The 25012-nt window shown below is 49.1% G+C and overlaps 2 protein-coding genes across 4 annotated transcripts in view; one reads left to right on the top strand and one right to left on the bottom strand.

The window, feature by feature from the left end:
* The window catches only part of NCAPD3 (non-SMC condensin II complex subunit D3), a 78687-nt gene extending 77542 nt beyond the window's left edge, over positions 1 to 1145 (bottom strand). The window contains exons 1-2 of one of the 3 annotated variants that reach the window (XM_054441438.2): positions 1125 to 1145; positions 461 to 599 (exon numbers count right to left, since the gene is read on the bottom strand). In XM_054441438.2, the coding sequence (XP_054297413.2) occupies positions 461 to 524 (64 nt within the window). In that variant the 5' untranslated portion in view covers positions 525 to 599; positions 1125 to 1145. The other 2 variants (XM_063671634.1, XM_063671635.1) reach the window with 2 other exon arrangements.
* A 58-nt stretch (positions 1146 to 1203) lies between these two features.
* Positions 1204 to 24554, top strand: VPS26B (VPS26 retromer complex component B). The gene is made up of 6 exons (XM_054441445.2): positions 1204 to 1924; positions 11599 to 11755; positions 16661 to 16825; positions 19799 to 19974; positions 21624 to 21766; positions 22128 to 24554. The coding sequence occupies exons 1-6, from the start codon at positions 1702 to 1704 to the stop codon at positions 22272 to 22274; spliced, it is 1011 nt and encodes a 336-aa protein (XP_054297420.1). The 5' UTR covers positions 1204 to 1701; the 3' UTR covers positions 22275 to 24554.
* Positions 24555 to 25012: the final 458 nt, after the last annotated feature.

Raw genomic sequence — 25012 nt, forward strand, 5'->3', positions numbered from 1 at the left:
ATTAGCAGGCAGGCTTTGGGAATCCCATTTTCACTCATGTGACGTTTGATGATGTCTGCATATGAGACATCCAGTTGAACCTATGAACATGAAGTTCAAGAAATAAGTCTGGCTGAAGAAAGAGATTTGCAATTTAAAACCATCTTAAGAGGTAAGAATAGATAGGTGCACGAAGACGTGCACAGGAAGAAGGGGAAGGCCGAGAAAACAGATGCACAAGCGCTAGAAGAGACTGGCCAACATTCGCTTATTCTAAGGGTGGCCTGGCCGGCTTGAGCCCCCACGGGAAACCTGGCTGGCCGCAATCCTGGCGTGGCACGGCCCTGGGGACCCCAGGCACCGCCGACAGCCGGGCGCCCCCACCCCGCCCCCACCCGCACCCCGGCCCGGGCTTAGGCATCGTCGGGGACGCAAAGGACCCTCGCCCTGGCCCCGGGGCCTCCCGGCTGCGTCTGCTCACCAAGTCTAAGATCCAGCGGACACCAGGGCTGCAGGCCGCTACCAAGGCCCCGCAGCGCCACCATGATCCCCGGGGCACCGGCTCGCCGCCGCCGTGCTCAACTTTCAAAGCTCGCTCCCGCGCGCGCGCCGAGTCGTTCCTGTGGACCAATCACAACGTACAGAATTTCCCACTGGCCAACCACCGCGCCGAGCCGTTTCCATTCGCTCAACCAATCACCGGCGTCGTCCGCCGCACGCTCGGAGAACTGGGCGGGCCGAAAAGTGGAAGCCAAACAAGGTTCCTGCGGGTGTTGCGCCAGTTGGTTCAAGGAGGAGCCTGGCCCTGAGTTAAACCCTAACAGCGTTTTTCCCGCCTCGTTTTTCTTTAATGGGGGAAAATCTAAAGGGTAGCTGAGATAGGGCACTTCCGGTAGTAACTGTCACCTTTGCCCTCGTCAGGCGACATTTCGCGTGCGTGTCAAAGGGCTGCCTTTCCCGTCAGCACTCGAACAGCGTAATATCCGAATGTGAAAGGCAGCCCAACGTGTATCGAGCTAAAGTAATAAGGGAAAAGTAGCCGAAAGCACTCCGAGAAGACAACTGCAGTTCTGTAGGGACTGCGCGGCACGCGTGGGCCCAGAGCATGTGCCATGCCGACCGCGGGAGCGCCGGCCGCGCTGTACCTGCGCATGCGCAGCGAGCTCTCCTCCTGGCTGCCGGGAGTCCCAGGAGCGGAGAAAGGGGGTGCGCATGCGCGCCGCTGCTCCAGCGCATCCGGGCTGGAGCTCGCCCGCCCCCTCCCCCGCCCGGAGCCGCCGAAGCGCTTCGGTGCGTTGCACCGCCGGAGGCTGGGCAGCTCGCAGCGCTGCTCGGCGCTGGACCCCACCCGGCAGGCGCGGGCCACGCACACCCGGCCGTGTGCGGCTGCCCCCCGCAGCATTGCACGGCCGACCCTCGCCCGCCCACTGCCACCGGCCGCGGGACTGACTGGGACTGGCTCGGCGCAGGGCACTGCTCCTCGGTGCATTGCTGCTCGGGCGCCGCAGCCCGCAGCCGCCAGCCTCCCCCGGCGGTGCCCCTCCCCCGTGGAGCCGGCTGTCGGTCGGCGCCCACTGCCCGGCGGCAGCGGCGGAGCCAGGCAGCGCCGCGGCGGCCGAGCGCCCTCGCGCATCGGGCCCTCTGGCCTTCCTTACCTAGGGCAGCCCGCGCCCCGGTGCGAGGGAGCGGTCTTCACCGAGACCCGCCCGGCCCGGCGGTGCGATGAGCTTCTTCGGCTTCGGGCAGAGCGTGGAGGTGGAAATCCTTCTGAACGATGCAGAGAGTAGGAAGCGGGCCGAGCACAAGACGGAGGACGGGAAGAAGGAGAAATATTTCCTCTTCTACGACGGGGAGACGGTCTCCGGGAAGGTGAGCCTTGCCCTCAAGAACCCCAACAAGCGGCTGGAGCACCAGGGCATCAAGATCGAGTTCATCGGGCAGATCGGTGAGTCGAGCCCCGGGACCCCCTCCCCCAGCGCCGACAGCCGGCCGGGGAGCAGGGTGATTCAGGGCCCAGCTCCTCCGGCGAGGCCTGTCACAGTCGCTTGTCAACTGCAGTCTGAGGCCTGGGGTTCAGCTACAAGTCCCGCCCGTGGGCGACTCCCCCTGCGTTATGTCCTCCCTGCCAAAAGTGACAGCGCGCTGCCAGGGAGATGGGGACGGCGAGGGCGGGAGGAAGCGCCCTGCTGTGCCTCGTGGGATGGGCACCTTGCCTATGGGTTCTCCCCATTGTCTCCAGCATGCACTCGGCTTTGCTTCTTGTCCCCAGGATTTCTGGGTGAGGTGCTCTGGCCATAGCCTGCAGGTGGGTTTGTTAGGGGGAGACCGCTCTGCCAATACTGGCTTTCCCATCGCCCGGCCATCTGCAACTGCCAGACGCAAAGTGAGGCTGGTCCACCGAGCCCCACTTCCCAGCGCCCCCACCAACCCGTTTTTCTCTTTAGATGTGGTGTGAGAGAGCTAACCAGTTCTCCCTTACCTCACCTCAGCCCTGAACTACCTATGCTTGTACATGTTTCCAGAAAGAAGACCCATGATCTTCAGTCTAAATCTGACTATCTAGGCTGCGTTTCTTAGACTTCTTTATTAGAATGCGAGTTTTCAGTTACCACATTTTCTCTTTAAAGACAAAGAAATGGTGTTTCTAAAAACCACAATTAAGTGATCAGAGTTTCTTAGTGCTTTAAACATGATTATTAATCATTGGAACTAGACAGCGCCAGGCACAGTGGCTGATGCCTGCAATCCCAGCAGTTTGAGAGGCTGAGGTGGGAGGATTGCTTGAGGCCAGGAGTTGGAGACCAGCCTGGGCAATATAGCAAGACCTGCCTCTACCCCCCAAAAAATTTTTTTAATTAGCTGGGCGTGGTGGTGCATGCCTGTGGTCCTAGCTCCTTGGGAGGCTAAGTTGGGAGGATTGCTTGAACCCAGGAGTTCCAGGCAGCAGTGAGCTGTGATGACACCACCGCACTCCAGCCTGGGTGACAACCAGCGAGACCCTGTCTCAAAAAAATAAATAAATAAATAAGAACTAGACAGTAAAAGACAGTAATGGTAAAGTGATTTGGGGAGCTCCCAGTCAAGACTGGGTTGTCTCCAATTCTAAGCCTTATTTAGACTCTTGTGTATTATTAAAATGCTCGGGTACTTTTAAAATAAGTTGTTTCTGTCGTTAGGTTAGGAGTAGAAGCACAGTAAATACCCTGTGAGCTACACACCTCTGCTAGAGAATCCATACGTATACCACACGCTGCACACATAACTCTGTTTTTAGAGACTTCCTTGGGGAATCTTTGTTAAACTCTCTCTCATGCTAAACCTGAGAGTTTAGCAAAGAATTTGCCCTCTCCTTTTCACAGAGGCAGGAGACACTGAGACACAGGTAGGAGAAACCCTGGGAAAAGGAGGCCTTGTGGCCTGGCTCTTGGGTTCACTGCTCAGCCTCAAGCATTTTGCCTCTGGTATTGAAGAACATGAAATCAGGTTGAAGACTGGCTGATCCTACAGGAAGCTCTTTGTTGTTATTTTAAAGCCAGAATATGAAAGGCCTGTTAGTGTACCAGAAAAGGGGCCAAAGAGTGAGTTCCATGCCTTCTGCTTTCCTGCTTCTGGGTTCAAGGGTGGGGTAGATGGCAAGGTTCCTCAGTAGCAGCACTGTGATGTCTGGCATCGTTTGGCATGTTGTCATGGGATGTTTAGCAGCATTCCCAGCCTCTACTGATCAGACAACAGTAGCATCCCCCACTTGTGACCACAAAAATGTCTTGAGATATTGCTATATATCCCCTGGAGGGTAAAATCATCTCTAGCAAAGAACCCCAGGATAAACAGGATGAGTCCAAAGCATATTCTGCTAAGCACAGTAACTAGTTGAGAAATCCTTGCCTACTGAGCAAGGGTATTTTTTAGTAGCAGTTTTAAAGTTATTGCATTGATTCTTTGGCTCCATAATAATAGTGTTGACAGGCATGTTTAGTCTGTGTCTATACTATCACTCCCAGGTGGTGGTACCTTACCAGTATGTGAAAGATAACCCAGAATGTCTTCTGCCCCAGATAGTGTGAAATGAGCTGTTATAGGAACAGTGTCAAGGCCTTCCTCTGGTCTAAATGAAAGGGAGTTGAAGAAGCTGCTTGCTGTGCCTGCCTCACCTGATTTCTTGTCTAACTCCTTACTCCTGAGACATCCATCATCCCTGCTGAATTTTCTCAGAACCTTTTGTTGCTTCCACTGGTAACTCTTCCCGGGCCCTGGCCACCCTGCACTGAGTTGACCATGAGACTTTTGGGGAATTTAGCCACTCTCTTGGCCTCGGCTTTCTCAGCTACCAAGCAAGGAAAATAAAATCACTTGGTGAGAATGTTGGGCATGCCAGGGGATCATGTATGACCCTTATAGAGGGTTCCTTTTTTTTTTTTTTTTTTTTTGAGACGGAGTCTTGCTCTGTCGCCCAGGCTGGAGTGCAGTGGCGCGAACTCTGCTCGCTGCAAGTTCCGCCTCCCGGGTTCACGCCATTCTCCTGCCTCAGCCTCCCGAGTAGCTGGGACTACAGGCGCCCGACACCACGCCTGGCTAATTTTTTGTATTTTTAGTAGAGATGGGGTTTCACCGTGTTAGCCAGGATGGTCTCGATCTCCTGACCTCGTGATCCGCCCGCCTCAGCCTCCCAAAATGCTGGGATTACAGGCGTGAGCCACCGCGCCCGGCTGAGGGTTCCTTTATAAAATTATGGTGGTTGATGTAGTGAAATGTTTCCATTTCACAAATTGAGTTATCACTCACTGGCTTGCTGCTCTTCCTCCTGTACCTGTTTTACCTGAAGAAGATCACCCTGTCTACTGATAGGGAGTGCATGTTCCAACCCTTTGCCTTAAATCTCTTACTTTGGCCTCATGGGCCAGTCTCAGTTGGTGTTGTAGATGGAGCCAGTCCCAGCTTTGTGCTGTGTTGTAGATGGAGCCAGTCCCAGCTTTGTGCTGAAGTATATTGTTCACGCTCAATTATCCATGGTTACGTGAGGATGTGGAAATAGAATAACACAGAATGATGGACAATATGTTTCTTATTATTTGGCTTTGGGATGTATTTCTTGATCAAGAACAAGGCATTAGAATAACCTTTGTAGTTCTATTTGATGTAAAAGGGAGTTTGTGTTCCTGAAATACACACATTGACAGGGAGTAAAGATGTACTATTTGGAAGTCTGTTTGGAGGCACAGAGTGACTTTTCTTAGACAATATGTTTCTTATTATTTGGCTTTGGGATATATTTCTTGATCAAGAACAAGGCATTAGAATAACCTTTGTAGTTCTATTTGATGTAAAAGGGAGTTTGTGTTCCTGAAATACACACATTGACAGGGAGTAAAGATGTACTATTTGGAAGTCTGTTTGGAGGCACAGAGTGGCTTTTCTTAGACTCTTATATTCCTCGTATTTTATCTTCCTGGTTCCCCGAAAGAAGCATGTTGTGAAGTATTTGTGTCATACACCTGTGTCAGTCATTGTAAACTGAGCGTGGGGCACCAGAGCGAGGCTAGTGAGTGAATTTGCTGAAGCTGCGGTCGTGTGGTTTTCTCCTTCATTGCATTCTTTGACTATGTGCGAAATGGGTGGAACTTCGGTCTGTTCTGAGGTCTGGCTGACGGGGTGGCATATGGCAGTAATCAAGTTGATAGCACTGAGATCTGTCCCTCTTCCTTGTTAATTTGGAGGCAGGCCGGCAGAGGTGTCACTTTTATCCTGTCACTTGCTGTGGCAATCTCATCTGCACCGATGACTTATTTTCTTTATTTTTTATTTAAAAAATTGTTTGAGACATGGTCTCACTCCATCACCCAGGCTAGAGTGCAGTGCCACGATCACGGCTACTGCAGCCTCAACCTCCTGGGCTCAAGCAGTCCTCCCATCTCTGCCTCCCAAGTAGCTGAGACTATAGGTGCATGCCACCACATCCAGCTAATTTTTTAAATTTTATGTAGAGACAGGGTCTTTCTTTATTGCCCAGGCTGGTCTGGAACTCAAGCAATCCTCCTGCCTTGGCCTCCCAGAGTGCTGGGATTACATACATGAGTCACTGTGCTGAGCCCCATGAATTATATTCTGATGACTCCCAGACTGTTTCTCTGTCCTGACCTGACCTCTCTTCCGAGTTTCACACGTCTTTGCAGCTGTCTGCTAGACATGTCCACCGGGATACCCTACAGGTGCCTCAGAAACGCATGCAAACACAAACCCCTCCTCTGTCTCTGCCCCAGCCACAGCCCCACTGCTTCTCCTTTTTTCCCATTTCGGCCTGTGTCAGCTGGGATCATTTAGCCTCAGAAATCTAGAAGTCATTTTGAAGTCTTGGCTCCTCCTCCCACACATGCAGTTTGGCTGCTAAGTTTTGGCCTTCTCTGCTAGTTCTGCAGTATATCTCAAACCAGCATCTCCTCTGTATTCTCAATGCCACTGCCTTTTATTTTCTGTTTGTAGCAGCTTCCTAAGTGGTCTTCCTGCCTTTGTCTTCCTCCCCTTTCAGGTCATTTTCTGTGAGGATGAAGTTTCTTAAAGGCAGTTCTATCATTGTCAGTCCTTCCTTAAAATTCTTCTCGCCTCCCTATTGGTTAATGGGGGAAAGTATATCCAAATCCCTCGTGCTCTGGCCCTCCCTCTCTTTCCAGCCTCGTCTCCCCCTAACCCTTCACTCTCACTGCTTGTAGGTTCCACAAACTATCCTTTTCTTCTAGAATCTTGGTATTTTCCCTTTGTATAGTAACATCTTTCTGCAAGATATAACCTTCCACCCAAGCTCTTACTCCTTCAAAGCCTAGCTAACATCACATCCATCAGAAAGTCTTCTCTGACTTCCCCAGGCTGACTTAAGTGCTTCCTCCACTGTTCTGGAGGCCTCACTAATATCTCTTTTCAAGCCGGGTATGACAAGGTTGTGACTTTTTTTTTTTAACTTGTCTGTCTTATTAATTTCTGAGCACTTGAGATCAGGGACTGCCTTCAGCCCGTCATTAGTGCAGTGGCTAGCACGTAGAAGGTGCCTAGTAAATATTTGTTGAATGGATATATTGGTCAGAGCTAAGAATTTACAGAAACTACTCTTTGTTGTTGTGTTGTTTTGTTTTGTTTTCCCTCATCTCCTCCCAGATAAGCAAGAGTTATTTTAATGAAAGAAAGAAAGAATTCAGGTTTGCTTTGGTGGTTGAGCAGCTGAGCTTCCTGCCTTTGTTGTGGAGGAGGCACTGATGAGCAACATGTAGCTGTCCATCAAGGCCACTGACAACTCAGTGACTCTCCAGCTGGCTTGCCCCCACTGGGGCTGCGTCCTCACTGGGGGAACTGGGATAAGGAAGTATTAAAGCTGATGTCAGTTTACCTGCCTTTACATCTTTCTTTCCTCACACTCTCCTGTGCCAAGTTGAAACTGATATCCCCTTGCGTGTAAGAACATAAGAGTTGTCAAACCTCTGGTCCATTTGGTCCTGCACCACTGCTCAGATGTGGCAGTTTGAACATTGCCCCCTGAGACTATAATATCTTATTTATTCACTTATGTGGTGGACATTTTTTTGTTATCCTCTGCAAGTTTTTGAGCCACACTGGGATCCTTCCTGTACCTAGGATACTTTTCCAGTGGCTTGGTCTCTGTTCTAACAATGCCAACACATGTGGCGAGGGCATCTCTTGGGTCAGGCCCATGGGACAGAAAGGTCTAAGACCTAGTCACCCTACTGGCCCACGTTTTTAGAAAGATGCAGTAGTCTATAAGGAGCACTGCAAAGAAAAACTGTAATTGTGAGAAGAAGAGACTGTTGTTGAGCCAGAATCCTTTGGGAAACAGCAGTGAAGGTTAGAAAGCAGACCTGGGCCGCCTTGGAGACTAATGGGGTTAAATAAACCAAACGTAATTAGAAGTTCAGACATGCGGAGGAGGGCAGACAGGAATATCCCTGTACTCCAAAGCCAACACACATTATCTGGATTTTTTTTTTTTTTTAGATTTTAATAATCCCATTAATACCAATCAAGCCCATACTTTTAAAAACTTGAGGGGCTTTCTGTATTTTAATTCATTAGCCCTTGAAACACTAAGTAAAAGGCACCTTAAGATGAGATGGATTGATTCTGGCCTACTTAACAAGCTGCTGGTGGGACTGGAGCAGAGCTGCGCCTGGCGAGGTGTGGGCCGCCCAGAGGTGCCAGTGCTTGTGGGTTTCACAGGGTTGACAGACAAGGGTAGGGCGTGGCAAGCATAAATCCTGACAGTGGCCAGCCAGCAGACAGTGGCTGGGAGGGTCTGATGAAGAGGAGGCTCTTTGGAGGGCTTTTTTTTTTGAGATGGAGTCTTGCTCTGTCGCCCAGGCTAGAGTGCAATGGCACAATCTCAGCTCACTGCAACCTCTGCCTCTCGGATTCAAGCGATTCTCCTGCCTCAGCCTCCCGAGTAGCTGGGATTACAGATGCCCACCACCTCGTCTGGCTAATTTGTGTATTTTTAGTAGTGACAGGGTTTCACCATCTTGGCCAGACTGGTTTCAAACTCCTGACCTCATGATCCACCTGCCTTGACCTCCCAAAGTGCTGGGATTACAGGCATGAACCACTACGCCTGGCCTTTGGAGGTCTTTTTACGCTTTGCTGACTTAGGTTTCTTCCAAAACTGCACGAGGCCTAGACTAAACATGGCCTTAGCCAAGCAGCAAAGCTCAGGGCAGCTGTCATGGGTGACCTGTGATGCAAAACTGGCTCAGTTTCCTTCCAGAATGGCAAATTCACTTCTCAACAGTTGGTGGCAAGTTTCACCATGAAAACATCCTGAGTACAAAAGTTATTTCCTCCTGTTGGACTGAGAAGGAAGCCAAAGACAGGATAGTTACCTTAACCAAAAACTTACTCAGTTCCTACTTCTAGCCTGACACGTCTGGTCCCTGAGGACTGGTGGTTGGGAAGAATGAAAGATGACTTGTGGTTGCTTCTTTGGGATGGAATAGAGGCTATTTACAGTCTCTTTAGGGCCCAGACCTCTCGTGAGAACAGCCTTGGATTTTTGTTTTAATTTATGCAGGAGGAAACCAACTTTCTGGCAAATAGGAAGCATCGCTGTGTCTGCCCCTTTGCCCCACAGTGTTTGCAGAAGTATTACAGATGGCTTATAAAGGATAGATTAAAAAGGCCGGGCCAGCCCTGCTCTGACTGCACACTGGCCACTCTTCCATGACATTTGATGTCAGAGCTGATATTAATGTGTGTCCACGAGGAAGGGCACTAGGGAGAACGTGATGTTATGCAGGGAATGACTTGTCCTGCTCCAGGTGCCCTGCTGGGGCAGGCGGAACCTTCTGCACTGTTGCTAGGCTCCACAATGCTGGCAGCCGGAGCGCTCTCTGTGCGTTCTCTGTTTGTTTATTTCTGATGTTGCCTTTGGGCTGTGCGATCACATTTGTGTATTTTTCCATCCTTTTCTTCTCCTCTTCCTCTTGACTCTGGACCATTGATTCTGGACACTGGGGCCTTGCTCTGCCTGCTTCTGTCCCCTGAAACTATGGCCAGAATCTAGTGCTTAGAAACTGAGGTACCAGGTTCCCAAGTCAAGGTTTCGGCTTCCACACAGAAGCCAACACCATCAACCAGGACTCATACAACAAGAGTAAGCCGAGGAGTCCCTGTCCCTAGGGCTGGCCGCGGCTCTGCTTCCGCCTGTCGTATACTTCTGACTTTTATTGGGGGGCACAGTTACTGGATTGCTTACTTTCTCCCCATAATGTGGAGCTGCCACCTCCCACTCTGAGGCTTTGTGGATTATCACTCACTAACCAGAATGCTGCCTACTATTGAAACCACTGAGTGTTTGGAAAGGAAGGTCATTGTTTGTAATAAAAGATTGTAGCTGATTGTAGTTACACAGGAAATCAGCCACAAGCCACAGCCACACAATACATTGTGAATTCATACAGAAGTGGCATCACTAGTATGGGATCCCAGAGACTCCAATCTGTGGACTCGCCTCTTCCTCCCCAGGCAGCAAACAACAGAGGCAGTGAGTGTGCTCCGCCTGCTCTGTGTTCCCAATTCATCTGCCCTGCTGCAAGTTGCAGTCTAGCACGGGACTTGAACACAGAATCCTTGAGGAGTGGTGGCTTGAACTGTAATGTGGCCATGCATAGCCACAGTCAGTATTAAGAGCTTACCTCGGCCGGGCACAGTGGCTCGCGCCTGTAAATCCCAGCACTTTGGGAGGCCAAGGCAGACAGATCACGAAGTCAGGAGATCGAGACCATCCTGGCTAACACGGTGAAACCCCATCTCTACTAAAAATACAAAAAAAATTAGCTGGGCTGGTGGCGTGTGCCTGTAGTCTCAGCTACTTGAGAGGCTGAGGCAGGAGAATTGCTTGAACCCAGGAGGCGGAGGTTGCAGTGAGTCGAGATCACACTACTGCACTCCAGCCTGGGCAACAGAGCGAGACTCTGTCTCAAAAAACAAACAAAAAAAAAGCTCACTTGTGCAGGGCCAGGTTCTAGGAAGCACCAGGGAGCTGGGGATGTGGGCCTTATCTTCAAAGGGCCTGCAGTCCCCAGTGGGAGCGGGGGGAGACCAGGTATGTAGCAAAACTTAAATAGAATATAAGCAAACATAAAATAATATAGGGCAAATGGGTGGCATGAACTTATCATCAAAAAATACCAGAACTATTTCCTGAAGAGGATAAATTTAGAGCAATGCTTCTTAAAGTGTGGTAGCAGCAGTCCTGGGGAGCTTATTAGAAGGGTCAGTTCTCAGGCCCCATCCCAGACTCCTGAATCAGAAACACTAGGGTGGAGTCCAGCAATCTGTGTGTCAACCAGCTCTCTCAGTGACTCTGATGCACACTAGAGTTCGACACCCCCCTGATTTCGGGGGAGGGAATAACATGAAAATGTCCGGGTTCGATTGGCCACATGCCTTCCTTTTGGAGTGATAACAGCAGCTGGTAACGATGTTTTTGAGTATTTGCTGTGTACTAGATACTGTTCTAAGTCTTTTACCTACATCACCCCTGCTACTTCACACAGAGCCTTGTGAAGTAGGTTGTGTCATGACCTGCATTATACCAGCTGATAGAAATAGATGCAGTCTAGAAGGAGACCTGCTCTAGTCTCAGCTCTGCAGCCAGCTCTGCGACTCTAGGCCAGTCAGTTAACCATGCTGTGCCTGGGTTTCCATCATCTTTTAAACGGGGTGATAAGGCCTGTCTTAGCAGTCTCAGAAGATTATTATTATAAGGATGATATAATTAAATAGCTATATCCTTTCAGAAGTTGGAAGTGTTAAATGCTGTTTAAAGAAGTGTGGCATTTCTTATATTGGCTCCCATGACTTACCCTTATTAAAAGATGTTGTCCGAGTGTCTTGGAGCAGGATTATTTTGGGTTCCTTTTCTGCCACAGGATTTTACTATATAAGACAGAAGAGCCTTTGGAGAAGAAGGAGGGAGTGAAAGAGCAGAGGTCAAGAAAACAAGGCTAGAAGGGGTCTGTTCTTCAGGGAGGTCCTTCCGAAAAGCAGTTCCTCCAGCCTAGAGCCCCCTTACTCGGCCGGTGTAGCTCAGGGTCTGATAAAGGAGGCATTGCTCTCTCTCACCAGAACTCTACTACGATCGCGGGAACCACCATGAATTTGTGTCCCTGGTGAAGGACCTGGCCCGGCCTGGAGAGATCACCCAGTCGCAGGCCTTCGACTTTGAATTTACCCACGTGGAGAAGCCGTATGAGTCCTACACAGGGCAGAATGTGAAGCTACGGTAAGTTATGTCTGCTGGTTCCCCACTGTGCCCTAGAACCTGCCCCATGTGGACGAGGACCTGAGGCTGTCCCCACTTTGAGGATCTTCACAGGGATCCTGAGAAGAGTATCGCGAGCTGTGGCGTGCTGGTAAACCATTAACCATGGGCCTTCTAGGAGGAAAGTGCCCCTAGTTTGTAGCATGTGTCAATTTCTGTAGTGTACATAGCCCCACCATGGCCAATTTCAAGCTACCTAATGTCCCTGAATGTAGAGGTGGGAGACATGTGCTATTACCATCATATGGAGACACATTCCCTCAAGAGCAGAGAGCATTGTAAAGGGCCGGAAAATAGGAAGTGATGAGATTTTCGCATGTCTTACCTTTGTTTTTAATATGATTCATTTAATTGTGAGTTTATATAATTTAACTTTAAATAATTGCTGTGTTTAACAGCCAGTTCATAAAATTCCTGAAAGTTCAACGTTAGCCACCCCCAGCACACTCCTGCTGGCTGGGTGTCAGGAGATCCTGACCTGCTGTCCGGCTCTGCCACACAGCTGCAGTGTGACCTTGAGCTCTGTAACTCAGCTTTCTCACTTCAAAAGTGGGTAATAGATTTGGATTCTAATTCTAGATGTCCTCTTCTTTTGGGGGTGATAAGAAAATAAGTTCTTAAAATGTGAACACATAGGTACATGGATTGTTTTTACTGTTGTAGTGTTGGAAACTCTGAGAATAGGGACTGATGCCAAGGTCTCTTGGGTGAAAAAAAATCCACAGCAGATATAGACTGTTAGGTGTAACCTTGAGGTTATGTGATGCTACTGGGATAAAGCAGTCTCCCCTGTCACTCTGAACACCTGATTCCAGGTCTTGATACCATCTCATAAGATCAGTTTGTCTCCTCACCCGAGGACCTGAGTTTAGGATGGTACACACCACAGCAAGATCTTTAACTTCTTTTCTTTCTCTATCCTCCCTTCTTCCATCAGAAGAGTGAAGGCTCTTTTTAAATCTTTGCAGAGGTGGTGGCTCATGCCTGTAATCCTGGCACTTCAGCCAGGAATTTGACACCAGCCTGGACAACATATTGAGACCCCATCTCTACCAAAAAAAAATTTTTTTTAATTTTTTTAAAAGAAAAAAATCTTTGCAGAGAGGTCTAAGACTGACATTACACCCAGTAAAGACAGTGTTTCATAATTGCACCCAGAGAATGCAGCAACAGCGAGGATCATCTAGTCATCACTTCGGTTTGACCGAGGGATTTATTATTTAATTTTTTTTTCTTTTGCAGTGGATTTGTCTGAAGTGTTTGTACAGCAGAAAGAAAGGTGTTGAAACCAGTATAGCGGTGCCTCGAAAAATTAAACAGAATTACCATATGATCTAGCAATTCCTCTTTTGGATCCGGAAGTGGATCCAAAAGAATGGAAAACAGGATCTCAAACGGATATTTGTACACCCATATTCACAGCAGCATTATTCACAATAACCAAAAGGTAGAAGCAACCCAAGTGTCCATCAGTGGGTGAATGGACACAGGAAATGTGTTTTGTCTGTACAGCGGACTATTATATAGCCTTCAAAAGGAAGGACATTCTGTCCTATGCTACAACGTGGGTGAACCTGAAGGACATTGTGCTATGTGAAAGAAGCCTGTCACAAAAGGACAAATAATGTCTGATTCCATACATGTGAGGTACCCAGAGCAGTCAAATTCATAGAGACAGAAAGTAGAATGGTAGAGGCCCAGGGCTGAGGGAAGGAGGAAATGGGGGTTGGTGTTTAATGAGTAGAGTTTCAGTGGCGGAAGGTGGAAAAGTTCTGGAGACTGATGGTGGTGTTTGCACAACAATACGAATATCATTAATGCCACTGAACTGTATAATTAAAAATTGTTAAAGTGGTCAATTTTATGTTATGTGTATTTTGCCACAATAAAAGAAAAGTGTTAATGTCCAAATCACATGAAGACTTTAGGATTCATGTTGTGAAAGAGAGGAGGTAGAGATGGGAAAATTAGTTGAGGACAGTTTAAAGATGTAACTTCCAGATTAAAAGCTTTTTCTTATTACACAGCAGAGGGAAAACATGAAAAGATTATTGTGGACTTTTCTTCTGTCTTTAGGCAGGGAAAAGGTTATTTTGGAAGATTAGAGTCCATATGTAGCATTTGGTGGATGGGAAGAGTGTAGAGACAAAACTATCAGAAGGCTATTGTGAGGTCCTCAGAGTATGATTTTGGCGGCTGTAATGGGAACAGAGAGAAAGTGAGGAATGTAATAGACACCAGCAGAGATTACCAGTGAGTGGAGGCATGCAGCCATGGAGATGGAGACAGAGGGCTATCAGGAGGAAGAAATGATCTGGAGATAAGGTGATTCATCCAGCTCTAGAGGGCAGGCTGAAGTACTGGCAAAACAGAGAAAGCGTAAAAGTTTAGCAGACGATTGGAAGCGCAGACCTGGCACTAAGGACAGAGGCGACACTTAGAAACGTGCAGTCAGGACTGATCTGCTCAGAGGTCATAACTGACAAAGGAGAGCCAGGACCCACCAGGGCATGGCAGGAGGAGGAGAGGGGGTGAATCAGGGCAGCGCCCCTGCGGAACCGCGGGAAGTGTGTTTCAAGGAAGAAGTGCTTCACGGGACGCAGAATCAAGGGCTGCTGGATTTGGCACCTGGGAGGCCATGGGTTACTGACCTCGAGGCGAGCGGTTTCTGTTGGGTGGTGGAGACAGAAGCAAGGGGTTGGGAGGAGTGGTTTGTGGAGAAGCCTCAGCCGTTGGTGCAGAACCCGCCTTGTGACAGTTGTCTCTGAAGAAAGAAAGAGAAAGTATGGTAGGTCAAGAGGGTAAGGGCTGGAGAGGGTTCTTGGGATTGGTGACTTTGGAAACCAATTTTTTAATAAGCCCAGAGAAAAAAGCCTTTAGCTAGAGGGAGATTGATGATCTTGGGGAAATCAGAATATGTAGAAGGATCCAGATGCCGGACCAAGGGTTCCACATTAGCATCACGTGGAAAGCTTTTTAAAATGCAAATGCCTGTGTCCCTTTCCAGGCAATCACATATCAGGTGTGCCCCGGCAGCCGGATTCTTAAAGGCTCTCCTTTCCTGGTGATTTCATTGTGCATCCATATGGAGAGTTCTTGTGCCGGAGTGGGGAGGAGAGGTCTTGAGAGGGAGAGGTGCTGTTGGAGACAGGATGGGTGAAGATGCAGAGACATGTTTAGGCCCTGAGTAAGGAACAAAGCAGAGGAAGGAGCACATTGTAAGTCTTGACTGGGAAGGCCTTCATCTTCTTAGTGGAGTAAAAGTCAGTGTCTTCGCAGACAGCAGGGTGGGGAGACTTGGGAGCTTGAGCAGTTAGAAGAGGGCTAGGGACAGATGTCTTGGGCAGTGTGATGGGAGGTTACTGAGGTGAACCGAAAGGATCCCCAAGAAGCAGCCAGTGCCACACAGAGGATAGTAGCCGAAATGTGTAGTTGGTCTGGTTAGCATATCTTTATTTTTATTTATTTATTTTTATTTTTATTTTTTTTAGACAGAGTCTCGCTCTGTCGCCTAGGCTGGAGTGCAGTGGCGCAGTCTCGGCTCACTGCAAGCTCCACCTCCCAGGTTCACGCCATTCTCCTGCCTCAGCCTCCCGAGTAGCTGGGACTACAGGCGCCTGCCACCACGCCCGGCTAATTTTTTGTATTTTTAGTAGAGACGGGGTTTCACTGTGTTAGCCAGGATGGTTTCGATCTCCTGACCTCGTGATCCACCCGCCTCTGCCTCCCAAAGTGCTGGGATTACAAGCGTGAGCCACCGTGCCCGGCCATATCTTTATAACTTTATCTGATAATGCTTGACAGATGGTGGGGATTATCTAAGTTTTATTTAAAAGAAAATACAATTTATTATATTACATTAGATTATATTAAAATAATGTTTTATGAAGAAGGAAATACAATTAAAGAGCTCCTCCTCATTGAGTGTTAGCATAGTGTTAAGTGCCAGGGATGACATTGCTGCACTGGCGGGCCACAGAGGGCAGCTTGTTAAACCCTTCAGGGCTGTGTCTCTGTCTTGTCTCTCATTCCCTCCACAGCAGCATCCTCCCCAAGGATCCTAGGTTCAGCCAGAGACTTGTTAATTCAACAGACCAGGTCCTGTCTGCCCCTGGGGCATATAAGGTTTGCTCTTCTGGAATGCCCTTTTCTCCCTCCACACAGCACTGGATTGGAGCATCTCAATTAGCCCTTTCCATGTGTTCCCATTTCTCTATTTGCCCATCTCCCCCGGTGAACTGTGAGCTTCCCATGAGACTGTATCTTATTCATCCTGTGCTTAGCCCAGTGCTTAGCTCAATAAATGTTTGTGGAATGAATAGCTGACTTAATTTCTCTCTTTCCCAGTCCCCTCTTTTAACTTAAAAAAGGTTTATTGGGACACTTTAAAAAGGTTTATTTATTGAATATTGTTCAGTGAACAAACATGCAAAGATAAAAATACGAGACGGACTCCTTTGCCCCAAAAGCCAGGAGTTAGCTGATGAAATAAAACCTGTACACAAATACATGGTCAGTAGTGGGAAGGGCTGTGAAAGGCCGAAGAATAACATGTGATTGGGGTACAAGGCAGAGAAATCACTTTCCCTTACAGCAGGATTCTTGACCCGGGGGCTTGGGCTCCATAGAGGGATTTGGGGGAAGGGTCTTTGAACTCCCTAGAATTGTGGTTGAAAAGGTGTCTGTATAGGTACATATGTGCATCTTTCCCTGGAAGAGGGTCTGTAACTTCTTAAAGGGATACAAAGCCCTCAAGGGTTTAGAACCTTTGTACAGGCTTCTCTCAAGTGGGCCAATTTGGTACCTATATCTAGGTAGCATCTGGAGACTGGGAGTGTTTATTCATGACAGTTCCATCTCCTACAGCTATTTCCTTCGAGCTACCATCAGCCGCCGCCTCAATGATGTTGTCAAAGAGATGGACATTGTAGTTCACACACTCAGCACATACCCGGAGCTGAACTCTTCCATCAAGATGGAGGTTGGGATTGAGGACTGTCTGCACATTGAATTTGAGTACAATAAATCCAAGTAAGTGTCTCGGTGCCAAGGTTGTGAAATGATTATTTAAGGAGGTTAAGATGGGACTTATGCAAATGCAAACTGATGGCCCTCCGTGACTCGACTGCTGCGCAGTGGGATGCGGTGGGAAAACCGTGGGAGCGATCCAGTGAGTGTCTGTGGCAGGCGTGGGAGCAATCCAGTGAGTGTCTGTGGCAGGCCAGCTGCGGCTGGACCGACCACGACGTAAACACTTCATTTACCTAAACTGAACCATATTCAACTCAGGTGGCATATTTAAGTTAAACATCCTATGATGCCTCTTAAAGTCAAGCTAAACTAACTTGAGGTTATTTGTTTTGGAATTCCAGCTTCAGCTGTTTACCGCTACTGCTAAGAACAATCTCAGAATACCATTCCATTATCATGTGCTCCCTCCATCTATGTCTTCAGAAATCAAAGCGAGGAAACCAAACATTGGCCACGATTTGCTGCTTCCTCCCTGAACTAAAATGAATTATAGCAAAGAATATTGGATTTTTTTTTCAAGATGGGGTACAGTGGCAGAGTCATGGCTTACTACAGCCTTGACCTCCTAGACTCAAGCATTTCTCTCACCTCCGCCCCTACAAGTAGCTAGCACAGGCATGCACTGCCACGCCCAGCTAATGTGTGTCCGTGTGTGTGTGTGTGTGTGTGTGTGTGTGTGTGTGTGTGTGTTTGTAGAGCCAAGGTTTTGTAATGCTGCCCAGGCTGGTCTTGAACTACTGAGCTCAAGTGATCTGCCTGCCTTGGCTTCCTAAAGTGCTGGGACTACAGGCATGAGCCACCATGCCCAGCCCTGATGTATTTGTTATAAAAGTCTTAAAATGACTTTATTTTAACTGGCAAGTTGGGAAGATGTATATCTTTTAAACTGTGTTTACTGTTAGAACATCAAAATAATTAGCCGGTTATAAATAAATCACAAAACTTTCTGACAGGGTATTTCAAAAGCATCTTTCTTTTGAATATGGTATTCCTGAAAATGTTCAGAACTCATATTCAAAAGTAGAAAGGGTATTCTATTCACAGAGAGCTATACAAAAAAGCCACAAAGTCTCTAAGTAGGATTTTCATTGTGGCACCCCCTGGACCCACTGTCATCCAGAGGCTGGGAGCAGTGGGAGCTGCACTCACCTTTGAAGGGTCAGGAACAGAACTTTTTAAAACTAGCAACATATGTGGTTCTTGGAACAGGGTTGGAAGAATGGTGTGTTTTTTCCCCTGGCAGGCCTGGAACCTAGAGGGCTCCAGGAAAATGACCAGTGGGACCCAGAATTGGCTCTGCCTGGCCTAAGCCCACCAGTGAACAGAGTGGGGCAAGATGGGACGGAGGCTGATCTGGGCCTGGCATGGAAACAGGCTCTTCCCCTTTCTCCTTATAGCCTCGGGGCTCTGTGGTCCTGCCCAGAAAGGAGCCATCCAAAGTGCCTACCCACTAATGTCCTGGCCACCTGGTGAAGGCAGAGGCCAGCAGCTGTGCCACCTGTAGGAGCTCAAAGCAGCCACTGGTCATCAGTGCACGCCAGACCAAAGCTAGTGTGGAAGAGGTGCTCTAGAGAGGCAGGGACGGGACACTTCCACACCACACCTCTCCTTGCACAGCGAGCTGCTCTGTGTGAGTGCCTGATTTATATGTCAGGGAACTCCAGACTTGGAACCGGGTCCTGTTCTGCCACTAAGAAGTTGGGCTAAGGTCAGCAGGTACTAACATTTTATACCTCGGCTTCTCATCTGTAAAACGAGGAGCTTGGACCAGGTCAGCGGGTTTCAAACACACAGAAAGTGTGAGGTGGCAGAGGAGCCGAGGTCCTTAGACCCTCTGGCCTTCCATTTTTCTTCCATCCACAAGCAACGTTTTTGTTGTTTTTTTTTTTTTTAACTCTCCCCACTTATACTTAGAGCAGCTTTTGCTTCTGTATAACATTTAGAATAAAGGAATGTGTGATTTGTAGGAGTTTGAAAACATCTGGAATCCATGGTCTCTAAGCACCCCCTGTAAGATGGCGCAGGTGGTCTCCTGCTGCTTTTGCAAATTTGCTGAGGCTGTTTGCTCAGGTGTCTGCAATCTTCCTGTAGCCTGTGCACAGAAGGGTGGTGTGAAACAGTGGGGAACACTCCAGCCTGGGGACTAGGATCCTGGGTTTACCACCTTTCTCTACCCCCTACTCACATCCTGGTTATCCAAGAGAACATTATCTCTTTTCTTCCGACTTCCTTTTCTTCACCTGTAAGGTAAGGAGGCTGAATTCTGATGTCCATGCCAGCATTCTTACCCTGTGAGTGAGCATCAGGTTTTAAGATTTTACTCTCTTTCTCTCTTGCCTGTTACAGGCTGTGCACATGTAGACTATTGACTGACCCAAAGAAAAAAGCCTGAGGGAAAGGAAGTGTTACCCAATGTGGCTCACTTCGTAACAGCTCACAAGGCCAGGCCAGCGGAGCCCAGAAAGCAGGCGCTGATGCCGAGAGTGATTTGCTCTTCTCACTCTACTGCTGCTGCCTGGCCTGTTGGCCTAGAGCAGGCAGAACTGTGTGCTTTGAGCCATCCAGGTCCAGTTCCCTAAAGACGTTGTGTGGAGATCAGAGGAAGGGAGAGACTGGTCCCCGCACTTGTAGGACTAGCCTCTCATACATTAGGATATCCTTCAAAAACACAAATATAAAAGGTACTAAAGCAGCTGCATGCTGGGGAGATAGAGCAGATAACAAACATGAATAGGTACCATGCAGGAGAGACGTCCTTTGCGTGGGATGTGGAAGGGACAGAAGCTACTTTAATCCAAGTAAAGACCGCACTGGGAAAACGTTCAGCCACAGCCTTGTGGGCAGTGATGGGTGAGTGTGTCCTGCAACTGGACCTTTAACCAGCACGCTTGGCCGTGGCATGTGCGCTCTCCTGAAACAGAAAGGTCTGGCCACAGTACCAACATCCTACTTCCTGTACTTTCTGTTCCTCAGATACCACTTGAAAGATGTCATTGTAGGGAAGATATACTTCCTGCTGGTGAGAATCAAAATCAAGCACATGGAGATAGACATCATCAAGCGAGAAACGACGGGTACAGGCCCCAACGTGTACCACGAGAACGACACGATAGCCAAGTACGAGATCATGGACGGGGCACCAGTGCGAGGTGAGACTCCAGGCCCAGGCCTCGGCTACCACAGCTTTTCTCCCATGTCCTGCACAGAATTCTGGAGAGGCTTGAGGGATTACACTGTCAAAATAAGATGTCCTCTTAACCTGTAACTTCTTAATCTCTCAATTTACACCGTGGGTGGCAATAAGGAAGAAAAGGAAGGCTGAGTATATAGAACTTCAGGCTACTATCCCATCTTCACCCTGAAAAGTTCCACTTAGACTTGGATTATATATCGGGCTTGTACTGAAGATTGAACCTCAAGCATCACTTTGGAAGGTCCAGGTTTAGCAGATGTGGTTAGAACACGTTTCTGCTGCTTCCTGTTGACATTCTGGCATACTCTGCTGCTCGGGAGCAAGGGATGCATGCACAGCAGCCTGTCTGTGACTTGGCTGTAGCTCCGATTTATTCTCTGAATTCACCTGTCAGGTAGAGCACTACTAGATACTTCAGCCAACACCACCAGGTACCCAGATAGCCCTGGAACTTGCTGGAAGCATCCTCTCCCAGCCCCGGGGAGCTAACATTACATCTGAGTTAGTGGAGCTGGAAGCCCTTTGTCATTTGGGGACCGTGATTATCTGGAAGAAGCAATCATTTACGTTCTTCATTGGCTCTTTAGCCATTCTTCAGGAATGGCGAAGACTCTCTTCCTTTTGAAGTGCGTGGTGCTTCCAGGGTTTTATTTGGCGTCTTCCTTTTACTCCCACAGGCTGTTCCGTGTGAAAGGAGGAGCGCCACAGATTTAGCTGCCTGCAGCTCTGGGGACACGCGGGTGTTACCATGCCAGGCCCTTGGAGGGCTGGGACCAAGCTCTCCTGACGCTCTCTGATGTCCCATTTTGTCACTGGCTGTGCAAATAGAGCCAGCTGTCATTTTTCCTGTACAAATGAAATGGGTCACTGAGAATGAGTGTAAAACAGCAGATAATGATAAGATGGCTTACATTTAGCTTTACACCACATTATGGGTTTGGCCTTTCTCGGTAGAATTACTGCCCTAATTTTGTTCCACTGATAACTAGAAAAGGCCTGATGTTAGAGCTGGAAGGGATCTATAGTATCAGGCAGTCCGATTCTCTAATTTTCCACATGAGAAAACAAAGGTCCAGAGGAAGCAGCAGACTTAACTCACAAATCAGAAAAGCAGTTCATGCAGAACTGAGGCCATAGTGAGGACTTTCTGCTTTCCAGACCACCATACCACCCTGCCAGTCCACACAAGAGGGAGGATGTATTTTGGGGGGCATACACTGAGGATGGAGAAAGACGGCATCAGAACTGCTGGGTGAAATGGTGACTTAACTGGACTTTGACAGCTGCCTTTGGAAAACCCCAAAACTAAACACACTGCATGTAATCAACAGATGCTTATACTAATAATACCCGTGTGCTGTCCCCACTCAGTTGTTCTCTGTTGTGGAGAAGACATAAGAAGCTGCAACATGACCTGGAGTGGAACTGGAGAGTCACATTTTTGTTTCAGCCACCTGCTGGGCAGCAGAGCGACTGCACCTTCCCAGAAGGCGGAAGTGCCCCTGTGCTGCACTCCAGTGGCATCTCTGCAGTGGTCAGAGTGACCTGGTATAAGGGAGAGGGCATCACCTTGCCCCCGTGCTGACTCCTGCCCTCCCCCTACAGGAGAGTCCATCCCGATCCGGCTCTTCCTGGCCGGGTATGAGCTCACACCCACCATGCGGGACATCAACAAGAAGTTCTCTGTGCGCTATTACCTCAACCTGGTGCTGATAGACGAGGAGGAGCGGCGCTACTTCAAGCAGCAGGTGAGGGCCAGGCTCCTCCAGGCCCCGACACCCTTGGGACAGAACAGGAGGCTCTCTTTCCTATGGAAGGTCAGGCTCCATTTTTGCCAAGAGGTGGGAACATTAGGTGGCCCACAATTGCACAACAAGAATGAGGATTCCCACTTGGCCTTGGAGTCTGCTTCCTCGGGCCTTCTTCTGCAACCACCTGCCCTTCTGGGCCACACCAGGGACAGGGAGGTGCTGGCAGCTGCTGCCTTTGGTGAGAGAGAAGCAGAGGAGGTCCTTGCCCAGATTCCCCAGGACAAAGTTGGGAGCCTCTAGGAAACCTGTCCCCACGCCTCCCTCTAAGGTGTCACATTGCCCCCTTTCAATTCTGCAGGAAGTGGTGTTGTGGCGGAAGGGTGACATCGTACGGAAGAGCATGTCCCACCAGGCGGCCATCGCCTCACAGCGCTTCGAGGGCACCACCTCCCTGGGTGAGGTGCGGACCCCCAGCCAGCTGTCTGACAACAACTGCAGGCAGTAGGCCCCCAGGGCCAAGAAGATGCTGGGCATCCACCCAGCACCCCCATCTACCAACACCAGCGGCTGGGGGCGGGGGCGGACCTTGTGAGGCTCAGTTGACCCGTTACTTGCAACCTGAAAACAAATCATGTTTTTGACTTAAATTCTTTTCTCTGGAGAACCCAAGGGGCTTGGGGTGGGAAGCAGTCTCTCCTTGGGATTCTGCGGCTGATGTGGGGTAGGGGAGGTAGCATCCTGGAAGCCAGCCTCTCTGGGGAACATGAGACCCCTTCCTCGGGGGGCTGCCTTGCATCTTAGAGGAGGGAGAGCAGAGAGCACGCATCCTTGGCTCCTGGCTCTCCGAGCTTCCTGATACAGGATCTGAGCATGTCCCTGGGATTCTGAGCTGCCAACAGGGCCCTGGGTGGTCACATCTTGTACTCCCCTCTACTGTCCCTGAGGTAGTAGCAGGAGTTGGGCCAGCCCCCACTAAATGGCAGGGGGAAGACTCACGATTGGGAAGCTACCTCTTTGGGAATCTTGGATGTGGTGATCTGAAGTTCCCACAGGCCACCTCCTTCAGGCCACTCACTGCTGGGACCCAGGCACCTCCCTTCTCCATCCTCTCTGGATTGTCAGTAATGTCCTGGAACAGAAGCCTGTGGAACCCCCTTGGGCACAGAGAAGCCCTGGGGTCAGTGTTGTGCACGGATGGCGGCAGTGTTGAACCCAGGAGGCTGAACCCGGCCCACCACGGAAGATCAGTGCATGGCAACTGCCTGCCTTCACGTCGCTCCACCTGGTAACCCCGAGGTCTGGGCTGAACCCAGCCCACCACGGAAGATGAGTGCATGGCAACCGCCTGCCTTCACGTTGCTCCACTTGGTAACCCTAAGGGCTGGGCTGTTCTAGGTATTGCTTCATGCCCAACAAGCCCTTAACAAGAGGGCCTGTTTCCCTTAAGAACCAATCCCAGGAAGGGGCCTTGATCCCTCCGCCTTGCTGAGAGTGAACCCTCGTCTCTCCTCACCCTCCATTTCATTTCTGGGAATTGGGGCTTAGTTTCGAACCTTTGGCAAGGCTGTTCTTACTAATGCCCAAGCCCCTTTACCCCTCTCCCTATAGGTTACACAGGGGAGACCAGGGCCTCGGCAGAAGACTGCTGCCACACTTCCCAATCATTCTGCTTGCCAAATATGTCATCTTCACCAGTTGACTGACCCAAGTTTAGGACCATTGGTATCGTGTGTTTAAAAAACACATATAAAAAAAAATCTTGTGAATATTCTTGTTATGCTAGAGAGGAAGGCACTTCTCCCTCTACATCTCTGCGCTGGGGCCTATGGTAGTAAAGTTGTTTACTGTCCTTTTTCTGCCTCTCCTGGAAATGACAGGCATTACTCTCCCATTGGCCTCCATTCCCTTTATAGAAAGACCAAGCAGGCCCCACTGGCCAACAGGTACAGTATTTGGCGGTCTGAGTTCTCAGTAATTTGGAAAGTTAAGGAGTTGGTTCCTGTGTCACCTTTCAGTTAGTGTGGGAAAGGAAGACTCCTGTTTCCCTGAGATCAGTGCAGTCTCAGGCCTTTGGCAGGGCTCATGGATCGGAGCTGAGACTGGAGGGAGAGGCATTTGGGGTAGCCTAGGAGGGTGACTGGGAGCAGCAGAACCAAGGAAGGCAAGGTTGTTTCCCCCATGCTGTGTCCTGTGTTCAGGTGCGACGCACAATCCTCATGGGAACAGGATCACCCATGCGCTGCCCTTGATGATCAAGGTTGGGGCTTAAGTGGATGAGGGAGGCAAGTTCTGGGTTCCTTGCCTTTTCAGAGCATGAGGTCAGGCTCTGTATCCCTCCTTTTCCTAGCTGATATTCTAACTAGAAGCATTTGTCAATTCCTTTGCCTCCCAACTGACAACACACGTTCATTTTCCAACCTTCCTAACATCTTAAACCTTTCTTCTGGGAGAACTAGAAGATAGAATTTGCTTTGATTCTCTCAGGCGCTGTGCACAAGCCAGGTCTTCTGTTTTCTCTTACTCTACCCACATTCTTGCCTTCTCTATCCAACTGTGAAAGTGAGGGGAGGCTCCTGTCCCCCTCTTAAGGTCCCCAAACCTGGGAGTGCATAGGTACTAAATCAAGCAGTGCAACTTGTAATTAAGCAGCTGCAGTGTTTACATGTTTCTTAATGTGTCATCTTTTCAATGGCTGTATTTTAAAAAAAGAACATTTGTTTTAATGGTCTTTCTGATTAAAGGAAGCCCCTGGGGCTTTGGAGGCATCGTGCCCATGGTCCACCAAGTTCTGTGGTCTCTTCCGTCTTACACAGTCCCATCTCCGACACTCAGGGACAGACAGATCCCCGCCCTGATTTCCCTACATCATGCCTGTGCTCTCACTGTATAGCCCCTGCTGAAAAATGATGAATACTTCATTAGCCACCTGTTTGAGACAAGCACATGGCTGAGAAATGAATTCAGTTCTTATCTCTATCTGGCAATTTATCCAGAACTGCTCATGGGATGGTTTAAACCTCTGTGGGACCCAGAAGATGTAAGGGGCAGGTGAGCAAGGCTGGTGTAGAAAGAAAAGTTCATTCCAGTGGGTGTTACCAGACTGAGGATCTCAGCCCTACATCATGCAATTTGCTACAGAACTACTAGTGATCGTAAAGAAAGAAGGTGGAGGCAGCCCTGCATCTTGGAGCGGCCAAAGGAGCCCACTTGGAGGTAAGAGGTCTGCAGTGGGGAGTTTCCCAC

The sequence above is a fragment of the Pongo pygmaeus genome, chromosome 9 (assembly GCF_028885625.2).
Source record: "Pongo pygmaeus isolate AG05252 chromosome 9, NHGRI_mPonPyg2-v2.0_pri, whole genome shotgun sequence".
In the NCBI taxonomy this organism is placed as follows: domain Eukaryota; kingdom Metazoa; phylum Chordata; class Mammalia; order Primates; family Hominidae; genus Pongo; species Pongo pygmaeus.

What these genes read in the sequence shown, in the direction of transcription:
- VPS26B (XM_054441445.2), top strand. Translation starts at nt 1,702, where the DNA reads ATGAGCTTCTTCGGCTTCGGGCAGAGCGTGGAGGTGGAAATCCTTCTG. An exon ending in CGAGTTCATCGGGCAGATCG is followed by an intron (nt 1,925 to 11,598) that starts GTGAGTCGAGCC and finishes CTCTCTCACCAG; the next exon opens with AACTCTACTACGATCGCGGG. An exon ending in GGACGGGGCACCAGTGCGAG is followed by an intron (nt 19,975 to 21,623) that starts GTGAGACTCCAG and finishes CTCCCCCTACAG; the next exon opens with GAGAGTCCATCCCGATCCGG.